This window comes from Aegilops tauschii, chromosome 2 (genome assembly GCF_002575655.3).
Source record: "Aegilops tauschii subsp. strangulata cultivar AL8/78 chromosome 2, Aet v6.0, whole genome shotgun sequence".
NCBI lineage: Eukaryota > Viridiplantae > Streptophyta > Magnoliopsida > Poales > Poaceae > Aegilops > Aegilops tauschii.
The window spans coordinates 127,256,142-127,273,207 of NC_053036.3; the positions used below are offsets into that span (position 1 = coordinate 127,256,142).

The 17,066-nt window shown below is 48.5% G+C and overlaps 2 protein-coding genes across 2 annotated transcripts; one reads left to right on the plus strand and one right to left on the minus strand.

Annotated features, from left to right (window-relative positions):
• The first annotated feature begins 1,091 nt into the window (after positions 1-1,091).
• On the plus strand, positions 1,092-4,118 carry LOC109753027 (uncharacterized). The gene is made up of 4 exons (XM_020311958.4): positions 1,092-1,957; positions 3,401-3,496; positions 3,620-3,687; positions 3,794-4,118. Exons 1-4 carry the CDS (start codon positions 1,154-1,156, stop codon positions 3,921-3,923), a joined length of 1,098 nt encoding a protein of 365 aa, XP_020167547.2. The 5' UTR covers positions 1,092-1,153; the 3' UTR covers positions 3,924-4,118.
• Positions 4,119-6,225: 2,107 nt separating this feature from the next.
• On the minus strand, positions 6,226-9,070 carry LOC109753026 (uncharacterized). The gene is made up of 8 exons (XM_020311957.4): positions 8,659-9,070; positions 8,392-8,524; positions 7,571-7,693; positions 7,435-7,488; positions 7,150-7,196; positions 6,925-7,023; positions 6,671-6,722; positions 6,226-6,552 (listed from the first exon to the last, which is right to left on the minus strand). Exons 1-8 carry the CDS (start codon positions 8,782-8,784, stop codon positions 6,533-6,535), a joined length of 654 nt encoding a protein of 217 aa, XP_020167546.1. The 5' UTR covers positions 8,785-9,070; the 3' UTR covers positions 6,226-6,532.
• Between the last annotated feature and the right edge of the window lie 7,996 nt (positions 9,071-17,066).

Below are 17,066 nucleotides of genomic sequence, written 5' to 3' on the forward strand. Positions count from 1 at the left end.
TGACCCCCCCCCCCCTCCGACAGAGTACCAAAAAAGGTCTCCATATGGGATCGCTTCGGAACAGAGGCTTGCAGCGGCGATAAAATTCTTTCGGGTTCGCTTATGAGGGTTTCGGGAAATCACTGAATTTATAGGCTTGAAATTAGGTCAAATGGAGCTGCGGGGCTCCCACGGGCCTGCCCGACGCCCCCTGGGGCTATGCCACCCGGGGTTGTGGGGCCGATAGCCCACTTCTGGCTCCCTCTCGAAGCTTCTAGTGTTGCATATTTTCCATAAAAATCCTCATAATTTTTCATCGTGTTTGGACTTCTGCAAGTATGAATTTTATGCGAAACCAAAAACTTGCAAAAAATACATAAACTGACACTGGGTACTAAGTTAATAGGTTAGTTCAAAAAAATAATATAAAATGACATATAATACATACAAAAGTGATGATATAATAGCATTTAACGATAAAAAAACTATAGATATGTTTGAGACTTATTAGGGCCCGACGGCGGCTGGAGCCGATGCGTAGCATTGATGCCTCACCATGGCACCGCCACCATCCCGCGCCCCACCTCGCCTGCATCTTTGCCGCGACGACAGCTGGACGCGGCGCCCGGCGACAGGCGGGGGCGGCACCCGGTGGCGGCTAACGTGGCGGCGGTAGATTTTCTCCTGCGTGAGTGTTGAGCGGGCGAGTTGACCGAACCCACGAATTGGAACGTGCTCACCCAATGCACGCGTGCGGGCGAGCCTTGTTTTTACTAAGAATGACATATGGGTCCCACATGTTATATCGGTGAAGATTGACTTTTGTGCCAGGTCGGCCCCCAACGGGTGGGCAATATATGTCATAATCGTCCTTAATTTGTGCTCAATCAATCATTAAACAGAAGTGGTAATTTTTTTTGCCAAAAATTAGAGCAAAAGTGGTACGATAGGTTTTTGCTAGGGTTATTACTAGAGTGGTAGTTTTGGGTCACAGTTGTCCCAATTATGGTAGTTTTTATAAAAATACTCCTCAATAAACGCCTTTTCTAACGTCTAATATTCTGCTGCAATCCAAATCAAAAACAGTTGACTGTTTAAAGATAGTCTATCAAGAAAAGAAAAGTTTGTTGTAGAAATTCCTGTCGCAGTTGAGCCGGACTCCACAGAAAAAGACATGAGGCGGTTGGTACAGCCCGTGACTGTCTTTTCCCCATCGAGAGCAGACATACATATACGTGCCACACCACGCGCGCATGGGACAAGCCAAGCCAGCAGACGTGACAAGCCACGAAGGCGCCGTGCTCCAGCTCACGCTCCAGTCCCCGCCATGCCTTCGTCGACGCTCGGCATCGCGCCGCTGCTGGACGCCTACTTCCGGCGCCGCTTCGCCGCGGCGGGCCTGGTCCAGGCGTCCGTGCCGCTCGACGGCGGCGCCACCACGATGCAGTGCTGGCGCTTCCCTCCGGGCGCCAGCGAGGAGCTCCCCGTCCTCGTCCTCCTCCACGGCTTCGGCCCGCCGGCGACGTGGCAGTGGCGGCCCCAGGTGGGCCCGCTGTCGCGCCGGTTCCGCCTCGTCGTGCCGGACCTCCTCTTCTTCGGCGGCTCCCGCACGTCGCCCACGCCGGTCGACAGCGAGTGCTCCGAGGCCCACCAGGCCGAGGCCGTGGCGAAGCTCATAGGCGCGATCGTCGCCCCGTCGACCAGGGTGTCGGTGGTCGGGACTAGCTACGGTGGCTTCGTGGCGTACCACGTGGCGAGGCTGCTGGGGGCCGAGGCCGTGGAGCGGGTGGTGATCGCGAGCTCCGACCTGCTCAAGGGCGACGCGGACGACCGCGCCCTGCTGGCGCGCGGCGGGGCCGAGCGCGTGGATGACCTGATGCTGCCGCGCACCCCCGAGAAGATGCGGCGGCTCATGGAGCTCGCCTACCACCGCCCCCGCGGGTTCATCCCGGGCTTCTTACTCCGCGACCTCGTTCAGGTACGCGATCAACGGATCAATGGCCACCATGTTTAGGTGTTTGAATTATTTTCCTCCGAACACATCTGCTGTTTGAAGTAATCTCGCCGGCCCGGCCGCCGCAGCTGGCCGTACCTGACCGTGAAAGAAAGACGTAGTACGACCTCGCAGATGTGTTCGTCCAACGGCCTCGCCGCGCTAGCTACCAGTCCATCGCCACCACGATCAACTCTGGTCTCTGGACAATGCATGCAGGCTCCCGGTTCCCAACTGTGCTTCCAATCAATTCCCGACCGAACGGCCGTTGCATCACCTGCTCTTTTTCCCCATCCCCTCAGATATTCGCATGGTTTGGCGGCGTAGGAGCTAGCGGGCAGGTGAATTGCATCGGCCTATACGGCTATACCTATATCGGACACAAGAGTCCATGTCGATTGACAGATGAACTCAGCCAACCATGTCTGTTTTTGTCGACGGAGTTACTCTCCTCGTCCTTGAAAAAATGTACTTTCAATCTTGTTAAAAAATCAAACTTTTTTATGTTTTAAACCAACATTTATGTCATCAAATTAATAGCATAAGATTAGTGACAAAATATATTTTCATCATATACCAATTTGATTTCACAAACATTGGTATGCTTTTACATAAACTTGATTAAACTTTAAGATAATTTGACCCTTCAGAAAAATCAGAAGTACATTTTTTCAAGGATGGTGGAAGTATATAGTACTCCCACTGTATCATAATGTAAGACGTTTTTTCACACTAAAAAGAGTACTTAGAAAAATAATACTACCATAACCGCGCAACGAACTAGCAGCGACGTCAATCACTGTCCTTGACGACACACGATTGACAATGCACAACCAACCATGTCGACGTTCAAACGTATCATGGAGCCGCCAACCATTCAGTGGCGAGACAGCATCCATTCAACGGCCCCGCCATAGCTTCCACCACGAGCATAATTAGGTAGGTAGTGCCTAACATCGTTAGTCCTACATAAATAACGAAGGTGATGTAACATGCGTTCATTTGACTTAGTCGTGATGTTATCACGTCCCATTTATCTTCTCTCCCATTTGTACCCGGTTCTGCAGCATAAGAAATGAACTGTGTACAAACTTTCAACTATGGTGCCTAATACCATAGGTGTCGTACAAGATTAATCTTTTCACTCTCAAACCACACTCAAACTTGATGGATATACTCTTCATATTACTACTTGTTGAATATATGTTATTTCCTAATTTTATGCCAGTATCTTGATATGGAAACAAATAATAAACATGTGAGAGTCAAGGATGACCTGTTTTTTTGCCGGAAATAGGTCGTCACGTTTCATTAGGGACTTTGGATCAAAAGAAATGGATGGCTCTCTCCCGCAAAATAAAATAAAATGGACGGCTCTATTAGTTTGGGAGCATTTAAAAAAATCACAAATAAAACATTTTGCTGCAGTATCTCTACAGCGAGAACATAGAGGAGAAGGAGGGGCTGATCAAAGCGATATCCCTGGGGAACAAAGACAAGTTCCAGCTCACTCCACTCCCCCAGGTACATACATCCTCTAATTTTCCTGAGAAACAAGCACAACGAACAAAGTGCAAATTGATGTAGTTAAATCGCAAAGTAAACTCATAGTTTCTTCTTCACCCAATCTGTGCCCCCATCTTTCAGCAAGTTCTTGTGCTGTGGGGAGAGCATGACCAGATCTTCCCCATAGAGAAGGCATTCCAGGTGACGAGGTCAGCAAGCATTTACTACTCTTATTACATGGTTGTGTAATCTGGTTGCAGTTGTGTCACCTTCTACTGTAACTTACACATGAAAGATGGGTGCAAATTGATGCAGGCAGCTAGGTGCAAATGTTAGGCTGGAGATCCTGAAGAACAGTGGCCATATGCCCCAGGAGGAGGACACAAAGAGGTTCAACGAGGCTCTCCTCAACTTCCTGCTGCCCACTCCGAGTTCATCGCTGTAATACAATTTCATTGTCGATTTTCGGGAAGATGGTTGACAATTCCTAATTTAAGCTCCATTTTACCTGTAAGATATAGTACTACTTAGTATTTTTATTGGTCAATGAGTGTTCGACCATATGGACACCCGGGACCTTCATCAGGGAATAAACGTTGCACCAATGAGGAAAAATATCTTTGGCTTGTTCTTGATTAAATGCCCTGTTTTCTATACATGCGTGGCAATTGGCATGCGATCTTGCTACCAACTATAGAAGAACACACAGCACGACCGAGGGAGCACTGGTAATTGATTGTTGATCCTGTAGGACAGCAAAGGGATCCCGCTACTGTGGTCGCTGATGTTAGTAATGTTATAAAATCTGGCCATTGGTGTACGTTGCAGATCTGCAATTGTATGCCTACTATTTGAGCGAGTGAAATAATGTAACTGGCTGAAAAAAAAAACAGCATTTCACTTGCAAAATTATCGATTGCTAAGTGGCATCAATCTCATTCTCTTGTGTTTTCCTGTTCCTTCAAACACTACTTCACCAAAAAATCATGTACTCCCTCCGTCTCAAAATTCATGTCTTAGACTTGTCTAAATACGGATGTATCTAACATTAAAACATAACTAGATACATCTGTATTTTGACAAATTTAAGACAAGAATTTTGAGACGGAAGGAGTAGTTTATAATGTTGTACGTAGGATTCAAGAGAAACCCATGAATCAAAGAGGCACTAGGGTCACGTACTGCTTGAATAAGATGTCATGGATGTGGTTGTGTTAGAGCAACTCTAACCGATTCCCGAAGACACTTTAAAGGAGTAACCTTTAACTTTTACTTCACTAAACTGCACCTAGCCGACCCCTAAACCTTTTAGAGAAGTAAAAATTATCCTCTTCGGCCGCCCCGACTCTTATATTTAATCGGCCCCCCACCCGCTGAGTAAAAAGTGTTCCCCTTCACCTGCGGTCGCACCCACCCAACCTCGTGCCGCATCCACCTCGGCACCGCCCTAGTTGCCCCGTCGGCCACCACACGGCACCGGTGACCCCTAGTAGCACCCGCCGTGCTCGTCCCCCACCTTAATTCGATCAATTTCTCGTCACCGATGACTATAAATCGGCGGATCTACGGCCGTCGCCGCCATCTCCAGATTCGACGCACCTAGTCGCCATCGTGTTTTGGAGAGATTTGACAGGGATCGAACCGGGCATCCACCTCGAGTGCTACCCGCCGCGTCTCGGTATGTCCTCCTCTCACCGCTCGCATCTCACATGTCGGCCGACCACCGGCACAACAACGTCCGCTCGTCGGTCGGGCTCGGCCCTAGCCCAACAACTCATCGGCGAGCCTTTGCCGATAATCAAGTGTGACCACTGCTGGCGGCTGGTGGTGCGCCACGTTTCGAGCATGCCGAAACATCCCGAATGGGTTTTCTTCAAGTGCGAAAAGGACGGAGTGAGTGCCATTTCATACGTCTGTTCTTCAAATTCATCGCAATGTGAAAACTCATTATTTGCTTTAAATTGTATATAGGACGGATGCAAATTTTGGTATTGGGAAGAAGAATATATTGATCTATTGATAGCAAGAAATTTGCTTGATGTTGGTGCATTAGTTGCTAGAGATGAAGCTAGAGAGGATGCAATGTTCAAGTTCGAAGAGGAAGAGAAGAAAAAAGTGTGCAAGCTCGAGAAGCCGGTAGGGAAAAGAAACAATGTAGTCAATAAAGAGATGGAGAAAGCATTGATCGGATTAACAGGAGCAGTTAAGGAAGTAGTGTTTCTGTTAAAATGTGTAATTTTTCTTGTAGTTTTCTTTGTATTGGTTCTCTTAGCGAAGAATTGGTGGAGTATGTAATCAGATGAGTAGTGAAGTCTAACTCGATGGACCAAAAATAAATGAATTCGTGTTTAAGTTTTTACTCCGGTAAGTATCAGGGATCAGTTAGAAACTGCCATTTTTCAAGGAGCGAAAGTAGTCCTCTATAGGATACCGGGCCGTTCACTCCTCTAAATTAGAGATTAGAGGGGATCGGTTGGAGTTGCTCTTAGCTACTGCCTGTCATGCTTGCCAGTACAACACACAGCCGTTCGATCGAGCAAGAACTACGAGTATGAGGAGCTGCATGGCATATGTGATGATCATCTTCCTTATCCAAGCCACCACAAGGAATATATTTTTTTTAAAGAAAGAACAGAACACGCTTTCAACTTCAGAATCCTGACCTACAGCGGAGCACATGCCAAACATAACGATGTGAGCTTTAAATCATCAACTGCCAGGTTTCTTCAATGAAATGCACATAAAAATCAAAGTCCCATAATTTTCTTTCTTTTTTCTTTGCATGTGAACCCAGCTCTATGGATTAAAGTGCAGGTAGAATGCATTTGCTTGCACAGACGCAATAGGAAACATTCAGAACTGGATGCTGCAGAATTCATATGGTCCTGAGTTTCTGGTACCTTCTTGACATGAACGCGGGAAGAATAATCATATCTAACTACCTAATTACGCACTACCTTCCATCAAAATTGCCCAATGAGTTACAAACGAAGAAGAATACCAAGAAACCTAACCAATGTTGAATGGGTTAACCTTTTCAGCGGCTACCAATCATCAATCATAGCAGTCTTCATCTGTTACATGAAAACAATTATTTTCGTTAGCAAGCATTACAATGCATACAGTGCTGATTCGGAAGGAAAAGGAGGTGGTACAGCAGTAATATGAATTGAACATTAAATGGAAACTTACGTGCTTCCTCCTCTTGGTTCCAGTCATCATCGTCATCATCGAACTCGATATTCTGCGGAGTAAGACCATGGGAGTCAAACTATTAGACAATACGCAAGACAAAGAAATGATGCATCACTGGTCTAACCATTTCATATTTGTTGATGTGAAGGAATACACATGCATCACACAATTTTGCCAAAACCATGAACATGTTAACACCCATTTTTCTACATCGAAGAAAACCACAGTGCATAAAGTTCCAAGATACTAACCTGATTATAATCGTCATCTGAACTTTCTTCCGCTTCTGCTTCCTCCTCTTCATCCTCCTCCTCCTCATCACCCTCCTTTTCGGTCTTCTCCTCTCCATCCTACAGTTACCAAATATCAGTCAACATGGTGTAAGACTTTAAACCAGTAATAATATATCTTGAATAGAAATATGCCTTCCAGATATACTGCAGCAGCTTGAAAAAAAAAAGGTAATGATGGCTTGCCTTCTGTTTCGCTTCGAGTTTCTCGAATATATCAAATGCCTGATTATCTGGCAAACAAAGATGACAAGATCAATGCTAAGGGGTCAGTGTATATACATTTGAATATAGCTACACTAGAAGTGTTCATTTAAGTTCCGTTACTTCGAATAGACATACAAATAGGATGGTGCAAACAAAGCAGTTTCCTTAAAAAGGATTCAAGAAGATATCATAGGCATAAACAGAAGTTCACGGCAGAAAAGGCAACAAGGGAATTATGTTTTGATTTTGTGAAATATAGCATACCCGCGTCTTTATCCCACCGAAGTTTTTTCTGAACTGGTTGCGCTCGTTTAGAACCTGAAAGGGAGATAATATTAAGGGTTTATTGTGCTGCAACCACATAGCAGAAAACAAAAAATGGTGTGTACTTCAAGACTACCATGTAGCAGTTCTGCAGGAAAATTTGCAGGGATAAGTTTGAGGTATGACGCAAGAGCTTCCCGTTTGCTTTGTGTTTTACGCTTCCTATCAGAATATCTTTCGATCTCTTTGTCGTCATTCTCTGATAAGATACCAAGGCAGAAAAAGAAAGTAGTCAGACAGAACTCAAGAAAAGAAACAAAGTAGAAATCGCTACTTGTAGAAGATATGAAACCAAACCAGAGTATTCTCACAAGGAAAGATGCTGAATTGTTTCTATGAGCTAGCAATGAGTCTAATTATATTTATAGCCCCTGAAGATACAGATGCAAGTGGTAATATCAAATTTTAAATGGGAAAAATAAAAACCAAAATTAATTCTAGACCATGCAGATGTAGAAAATGTGTCCCGTGCCAACAGTATATCAAGTTGCATACAAAATAACAGTCCATAAATATAAACGATCAGGATTCATGGATCCCTTATTATTGAGCTTCTAGTTAATACGCCAATGGGTTGGAATGTATCATTGGAAATCCAGCCTTTCGTAGCTAAAGAAAGTAGGAAAACACAGGTTAGACGGAAAGAAATAGAGGTTGCTCGCTTGCTCTGTAACATAAGCAGTCCTGATACAGCAATTCATACGAAAACTGCAAAAACGGCCAGCTTCAGTATAACCCTGCTGTATCCAATTATCTGACCAACTACTCCAAAGATGCAAAATCCCATACTCCCTCTAGCTACATACTAGTGTAGAATCGAGAAGCAAAGCAATACAGCATACTGTGCAGCAAGAGGAAAAATGAGCATATCAGTTATGACAAGTTGAGTGGCGGTACTTTTCTTGGGGGCATCCGGCTCCAGGTAGTAGCAAGAATTCCTCATGAAATCATCGAGCTTCAAGGTGGACAGTATCAGAGTCTTCTCCTCGTTGGTCGCCTTGGCGCAGGTCATCTCCGGCAGGGTGATCTCCTGCAAGGGCGAGCGCCAAGAACACAAGTGAATCCCGAATCCTACTAATTCAACCAATCCCACACGGCGACCGAGTCGAGGTGGTGGCTACAGAGAAGGGGGAGGGGTGTGGGGAGCGGAGGAGACTGGCTGACCGGGAAGTCCTCGTGGGGAGCGTGCTTGGCGGGGTGGTCATAGCTGGCGCCCCCGAAGCCTCTGCCTCCTCTTCCTCCGCGGCCGCCTCTCCCTCCTCCTCTCCCTCCACGGCCGCGGAACGACATCCCGGGGAGCCCGACGCCGCGCCTCCTGTTAGCAGATGGAGGCGCGACGAGGCCCCGAAATTTCGGAGAAAACGGGCTGCGATCGTCGGAGATTGGTTGGGGAGAATAGAGCCGACGTCGTCGTCTTCAGTACCGGCGCCGCCCGGAGAAGGGAGAGGCGGCTAGGGCAGAGGTGCGGCGCTGACGCGGCCGCGTGCGGCGGTTGAAATCGATGTGGGAGGGAGCGACGGCGGCGCTCGCCGCCCGGAAGGAAGAGAGGGGAGGGGTAGTGCGCCGCTCGTTGGGCTGGTCTTGATGAGATGGGCTTGTATTTGATGGAGGTGTCAACATGTAAGGGCCAACTTTGAAAAGGGCTGTTGCCCTGTTTGTTGGGCGCCTGCTCGGTGGGGGCGTCTTGAAGGGCCAGCCCGTGCACGCTGTAGCGCGCGAGTGCGAATGAGAGGGAGCGAGCAGCGTAGCGGGTTTACCTAAAAAAAATAACGTAGCGGGCGCTTATTGTAGACAATCCGGTTAACTGTAATAAACATTTAAAAAAATCAAATTTTCAAAAACTCGAACATATTTTAAAATTTAGAACACTTTTTGAAACGTGAAGATTAAAAAAAATCCTTGTGAATGCGAAATTTTTCGGAAAAATCCCTAATGAACAAATTTCGAAAACATTAACATTTTTTAAAAAAATCCAAAACATTTTTGAATGTTTTATTTTTCTTTGGAAACAGGAACTTTTTGAAATTCCAAACAACTTTTGAAAACACAGAATTTTTTGAATCTGTAAACAGATTTTGAGAAAGGAAACATTTTTTAAATTCCAAACAATTTTTGAAAACCATGAAGATTTTTCTTGAACGTGAATATTTTTGAATTTACTAAACATTTTTAAAGAAACCTTTTTGAAAAAGAAAAAAGAAAAATCCGAAAGAAAACCTATAAAAGAAACAATAGAAAAAAACAATCTAAGTAGGTCGAGAACCTTCTAGAAGGTTCCCAAAAGCATAACCAACATCCAACGTTCCTAGCTTTAGATGAGCTGGCCCAGCTCAATCGCTCCTATACGATTCAATGGTAATTTGCCACAGAATGCGGCAAATAAGAAATATCAGCTAAGAGATTGTTGTTGTTTGGTTGCTACATTGAGCCCTTTTCGCAGAGCCGCCCACTAGAGCCCAGTCTAACGATCCACAACACACACGTAAATTTCTCGAGGTTAAGAATGCTCGGTCCTGCCATCATAGCCGGCCTACACACGACCTTCCAAATGACTTTGCACTTCCCACCCATGACATTATCTGTGTGGGTCTCAAGGTTAAGAAGGCTCTACTCGGCTTACTTGGGTTGTGTATGAACCCAATGAGACATCGATAGAACTGTAAAGGTAGATGGCATGAGGAGTGAGCACCAATTGCACCAAGGTGCTATTCCCCGACAGTAGTGAAACTCTTGCCATGCCACGGATTCATCTTGGTTGCAATCTTGTCCTGGATGTACTAAAAGTGACTACCCTTGAGGTTCTTGATGGATAGTTGGGGACCAAGGTGTCTCATCATGAAGGTAGTGAAAAATGAAGAGAAGATAAAACTCTGTAGAACATCCAGAGGTTGAGGCTATAGCAATGGATAGGGCCACCTAACTCTTATGAAAGTTTGTTTGCGAGACCCATAATATGAAAGTTTGTTGCAAGAACCATAACATAACCGAAACTACTCAAGATCTGAGATAAGGCAGATGTCCTTTTTGAAGCGAGCCACCAAAATAACAACAACACTAGCGTACAATGAGGTTACTGAATTGAGCTGCCCTCCCTTGAACTGATGCAGCTGATGTCGTGGGAGTAAGTCTGACAGTAAGAATAGGGGTACGTAGGAGGAGGCAAGGCCCTAGCTACGGCAAGGTTGTACACGCGAGTTTACGAGTTCAGGCCCCTCTCGGAGGAGGTAATAGCCCTACGTCTCGGTGCTCGGAGGCTTGTCGACTGGAATATGCGTGTGAGTGATAACCCACAAGTATAGGGGATTGCAACAGTTTTCGAGGGTAAGTATTTAACCCAAATTTATAGATTCGACACAAGGAGAGCCAAAGAATATTTGAAGGTATTAGCAGCTGAGTTGTCAATTCAACCACACCTGAAGATTAATTATCTGCAGCAAAGTGATCAGTAGCACAGTAGTTTGATAGTTTTGATAGTAGTGACAACAGCAATAGTAACAGTAACAGTGATAGCAGTAATTTTGTAGGAAGTGTAACAGTGATGATAGCAATAGTAATGCAGCAAAATCAATATAAATAAATTCGTAGGCATTGGATCGGTGACTTGTTGGATGATATTCATCATGTGACAGTTATAACCTAGGGCGATACGGCACTAGCTCCAGTTCATCGATATAATGTAGGATGTATTCCGTAAATAGTCATACGTGCTTTATTAAAAGAACTTGCATGACATCTTTTGTCCTACCCTCCCGTGGCAGTGGGGTCCATATTGGAAACTAAAGGATGTTAAGGCCTCCTTTTAATAGAGAACCGGAACAAAGCATTAACACCTAGTGAATACATGAACTCCTCAAACTACGGTCATCACCGGGAGTGGGCCTGGTTGTTGTCACTCCGGGGCTGCCGAATCATAACACGCAGTAGGTGACTATAACTTGCAAGATCGGATCTAAAACATGGATATAATGATGAATTCATAAATGGTTCAGATCTGAGTTCATGGCACCCGGGCCCAAAGTGACAAGCATTAAGCATAGCAAAGTCATAGCAACATCAATCTAAGAACATAGTGGATACTAGGGATCGGGCCCTAACAAAACTAACTCGATTACGTGATGAATCTCATCCAACTCCTCACCGACCAGCGAGCCTATGAAGGAATTACTCACTCCCGGTGGGGAGCATCATGGAATTGGCGATGGAGATGGGTTGGTGATGACGAAGAACGAAGATCCCCCTCTTCGGAGCCCCAAACGGACTCCAGATCTGCCCTCCCGAGGAAGAACAGGGCTTGGCGGCGACTCCGTCTCATAGATCGCGATAATTCTTTCTCCCTGATTTTTTCTGGAATAATGTGAATTTATAGTATCATGGGGTCGTCAGCGGGGCCACCAGGTGGGTACAACCCACCTGGGCGCGCCAGGAGAGGGGGCGCGCCCTGGTGGGTTGTGCCCACCCAGGGGCCCCTCTCTGGTGGGTCTTGGCTCCAAAAATCATTATTATTGATATAAAAAATCCTCGCAAAGTTTCGTTCCATTTCGAGAACTTTTATTTCTGCACAAAAACAACACCATGGTAGTTCTGCTGAAAACAGCGTCAGTCCGGGGTTAGTTTCATTCATATCATGCAAATTAGAGTCCAAAACAAGAGGAAAAGCGTGAGAAAAAGTAGATACGTTGGAGACGTATCAACTCCCCCAAGCTTAAACCTTTGCTTGTCCTCGAGCAATTCAGTTGATAAACTGAAAGTGAGAAAGAGAAACTTTTACGAACTCTTTTGCTCTTGTTTGCATAAATAAGCTTAAGCAGCACCCAGGTTTTCAGCCAACATTATAACTAACCATGTCAACAATAACTCTTCAAGATTATATTGTCATATCAATGACATAATCAGCTAGCGAGCAATAATAAAATATCCCAAACAACAACACGTTGTCAAAACAATCATGATATAATATGACAATAATGGTATCTCGCTAGCCCTTTCTGAGACCGCAAAACATAAATGCAGAGCACCTCCAAAGTTCAAGCAGCGACTAAACATTGTAATTCATGGTAGAAAAGATCCAGTCATGATGCACCCACTTAGCTATACACAATGCATAAATCATGACATATGTGCTCTCACTACAAAAAAAAGACACATCCGTGACATTTTGGGCCGAACGAATTTTTTTTCTGTCATACATATGACACTTCTATGGCGATAATTGTGACAAAACCCGGTATCATCATAGATGTGGTGGGCTCCTACTTCTATGACAAAAAATCATGATAGAAAATGGGCTTTTCGTCCTGGGCGGGCCGGAGACGCAGCTGCATGACATTCTTTGGGCCGTCCATGACGGAAAAAACCGTGGTAGAAGCGAGGGCGAGGAAAATTTCGGGGAGTTCCCGGTTACGGTGGCAGGTCGGGGGCCGAGCGATGCGCGTTTCTCTCGTACACGTACGCGCGTGTGTGCGAGGCGTTGGCTCTAACTGAACCTGAGCGAGGCGTTGGGCTCTAACTGAACCCGAGCGATTGCACTGGAGGCTACGCGTTACTGAACCCGAGCGATCGATCGATGGCTGTTAACTGAACCTGATCGAGCGATTCCTTCGCTACTGCTGCTAACTGAAGCCGATCGATTGGATGAACAGTGAGCGTTGGGGGGGGGGTTGGATGAACAGTGAGCGGTGGCGTTGCCTCTGGATGAACAGGACCCCGTGGTGTGGAGGGCTAGATGAACAGTAGACGGTGGAGGGGTGCCCGTGGAGGGGTGGTTGAATAGGACCCCGTGGTGTGGAGGGCTGGATGAACAGTAGACGGTGGAGGGGTGGTTGAACAGTAGCCGGTGGAGTAGCGCGCGGTGGAGGCTGGATGAACAGGAGCCCGTGGAGGCTGGAGGAGGTCGACGGTAGCCCGTGGAAGCTGGAGGAGGTCGACGGTGGAGATGAACAGTATCCCGTGGAGTCCCGTTTTGCGGTACGCCACACCCCTCCCGATGAACAGGACCCTCGTTTCGACTGTAGGAGGTCTGTTTCGTCCGTTTTGCGGTACGCGACACCCCTCCCGATGAACAGGACCCCCGTTTCGACCGTAGGAGGTCCGTTTCGTCCGTTTTGCGGTACGCCACACCCCTCCCGATCAACAGGACCCCCGTTTCGACCGTAGGAGGTCCGTTTCCTCCGTTTTGCGGTACACCACACCCCTCCCGATCAACAGGACCCCCGTTTCGACCGTAGGAGGTCCGTTTCCTCTGTTTTGCGGTACGCCACACCCCTCCCGATCAACATGACCCCCGTTTCGACCGTAGGAGGTCCGTTTCCTCCGTTCTGCAGTACACCAGGCCTCGTTTCCATCGCCTGTTCCGTCCAAGACCTCCCGATGAACACGACCACGCATTCCGTTCTGACCCAGCCGGTTGGCTCCCACGCGTTCCGTTGCCTCCCGATGAACACGACGCATTCCGTTGCCTCCCCATGAACACGACGCATTCCGTTGCCTCCCCATGAACACGACGCACTCCGTTGTCTCCCCATGAACACGACGACGTTGTTTCTCCGTTCTGACCCAGCCATGTACACGAGCCCTGGCCGTACGTATGCGCGAGTAGGCGTTTGAGACCCCGCCCGTATGTACACATACGTGGCCGTATTTTCTTTCTTGCACCCTGGCCGCTGTATGTACATGTACATGCTACGTGCGCGCCTCTACTACGACACGTGCGCGCCTCTACATCCACCAGTATATATGTACGTACACGTTCGCGACCAGAATGATAATGCTACGTACGCTTCGACCAGGTGGGTCCTGACTGTCAGGCACTTCCTTGCGTGCGAAGATGTAGCTGGTGGGTCCCAGCAATCAGGGGGGTGAATCATTTTGTTTTGTTTTGCCCGGACGCACTTCCTTGCGTGCGAAGGTGTAGCTGGTGGTTCCCAGCAGTTAGGGGGGAAACGTTTTTTTCGCGAAATACGGTGGCCCGTCCGGTGGGTCCCCGTTGTCAGGTGGAGGAATAATTATTTTGCACGTAATAAGGAGGCACTTCCTTGCTGCGGCCGTGGACCCAGCTGTCAGCCTCTCCACGTACGGTCCACGTCCGATGAAAGCTGTTCCTTGACAACGTTGACCACACCGCGCCGAGAGCACCAGGGCGGTGGACGACGGCGAGGCCTAGGAAGGGGACGACGCGGAGCTGGGGAAGACGCGGCAGTGGATGTCCACGCGTAGAGGAGTACGAGGGTTCACTGGTTCGCTGCGGTGTGAGGCTGCCGTCACCGCAGAATTACAGGGGGTGTGGGTGAGTAGAGGGATGGCCTGGCCAATGGTGGGAGTAGTAGGGGGCGGTGAGGCCTCCGCCGCATCGCAGCCGGCCATGGGAGGCAGGAGCACGAGGCACGACCGGCGCTGGTTTAGGCGGCTGGAGCAAGAAGACCAGAGGTTGAAGAAGCACTACGGTCGTTGGATGGACATCGTATGGTCACTGGAGCTAGAATCGTGCATATTGACTAAGTTGATAAAGCCCTCCATCCCCGTCAACTTAGTAGGCCCACAAGTCAGCCTGCCACTATACTGGGTCCCAGCTAACAGGGGGAGTATTCATTTTTTTGTGCGTAATAAGGAGGCACTTCCTTGTGTGCGAAGATATAGCTGGTGGGTCCGAGCTGTCAGCGGCGGTAACGTTTTTTTTCGTGAAATACAGAGGCCCTTTCGGTGGGTCCCTGATGTCAGGTGGAGGAATCATTATTTTGCGCGTAATAAGGAGGCATTTCCTTGCGTGCGGCCGTGGACCCAGCTGTCGGCCTCTCCACGTACAGTCCACTTCAGATGCATGTCGGTCATTGACCACGTTGACCAGGCCACGCCGAGAGCACCAGGGCGGTGGACGACGGCGAGGCCTAGGAAGGGAACGACACAGAGGCAGGGAAGACTCGGCAGTTGTTTCCCACGCGGAGGGGAGTATGACTGTACGAGGGTTTACTGGTTCGTCTGCCGTCGCCGGAGAATAACAGCAGGTGTGGGTGAGTAGAGGGATGGCTAGGCCAGTGATGGGAGTACGGTGGGGCAGTGAGGCATGCGCGACAGCAGAGCCGGCCGCGAGGAGGAGGGAGCAGGCAGTCCCGCCGGCGCTTGTTTGAGCGGCTGGAGCAGGAAGAGCAGAGATTGAAGAAGCACGACGGGCGTTGGATGGACATCGTACGATCACTGGAGCTAGAACCGTTCATATTGACTAAGTTGACAAAGCCCTTCGTCCCCGTCAACTTAGTAGGCCCACAAGTCAGCCTCCCACCATGGTGGGTCCCAGCTAGCAGGGGGAGTATTCATTTTTCTGTGCGTAATAAGGAGGCACTTCCGGTGGGTCCGAGCTGATAGCGGGGGGAACGTTTTTTCGCGAAATATGGTGGTCCGTCCGGTGGGTCCCAGCAGTCATGGGCAAACAATTTTTTCGCGAAATACGGTGGCCCGTCCGGTGGGTCCCAGCAGTCAGGGGGGAAATGTTTTTCCGTGAAATACTGGTGGCCCGTCTGGTGGGTCCCTGCTGTCAGGTGGAGGAATAATTATTTTGCGCGTAATAAGGAGGCACTTCCTTGTGGCTGCCGTGGACCCAGCTGTCAGCCTCTCAACGTACAGTACTCTTCCGATATAAGTCGGTCGTTGACCACATTGACCACGCCGCACTGAGAGCACCACGGCGGTGGACGACGGCGAGGCCTAGGAAGGGGACGACGCGGAGCCGGGGAAGACGCGGCAGTGGATGCCCACGCGGAGAGGAGTACGAGGGTTCACTAGTTCTGCTGCGGTGTGAGGCTGCCGTCGCCGCAGAATAACAGGGGGAGTGGGTGAGTGGAGGGATGGCCTGGCCAGCGGTGGGAGTAGTATGGGGACGGTGAGGCCTCCGCGGCAGCACAGCCGGCCACGGGAGGCAGGAGCATGCGGCACGACCGGCGCTGCTTTGGGTGGCTGGGGCAAGAAGACCAGAGGTTGAAGAAGCACTACCGCCATTGGATGGACATCGTTGACCACGCCGCGCCGAGAGCACCAGGGCGGTGGACGATGGCGAGGCCTACGAAGGGAACGACACGGAGCCGGGGAAGACACGGCAGTGGCTGCCCACGCGGTGGAGAGTACGAGGGTTGACTGGTTCGGCTGCCGTCGCCGGAAAATAACAGAAGGTGTGGGTGAGTAGAGGGATAGACAGGCCAGGGATGCGAGTATGATGGGGCCGTGAGGCCTTCCCGGCAGCACTGTCGGCCACGGGAGGCGGGAGCAGGCGGTTCCGACGGCGCTGGTTTGGGCGGCTGGGGCATGAAGATCAGAGACTGAAGAAGCACGATTGCCGTTAGATTGACATCTAACGGTCTGACGCTGGTAGAGTCGATTGTTGACTAAGTTTCTTTTTTGAGAAACCTTGTGTACGCATGAACTTAGTAGGCCCACAAGTCAGCCTCCAAATCTGTGGCAGGCAACATAAAGCCCATTTGCTATTTTTTATAATTTGCAGCCCATTTGCTAATTCTTAAGTAATTTATTACAGCCCATTTTCTGCCCAGGACCACGGTCAAAAAGTTCAACCTTATTTTGCATATTTC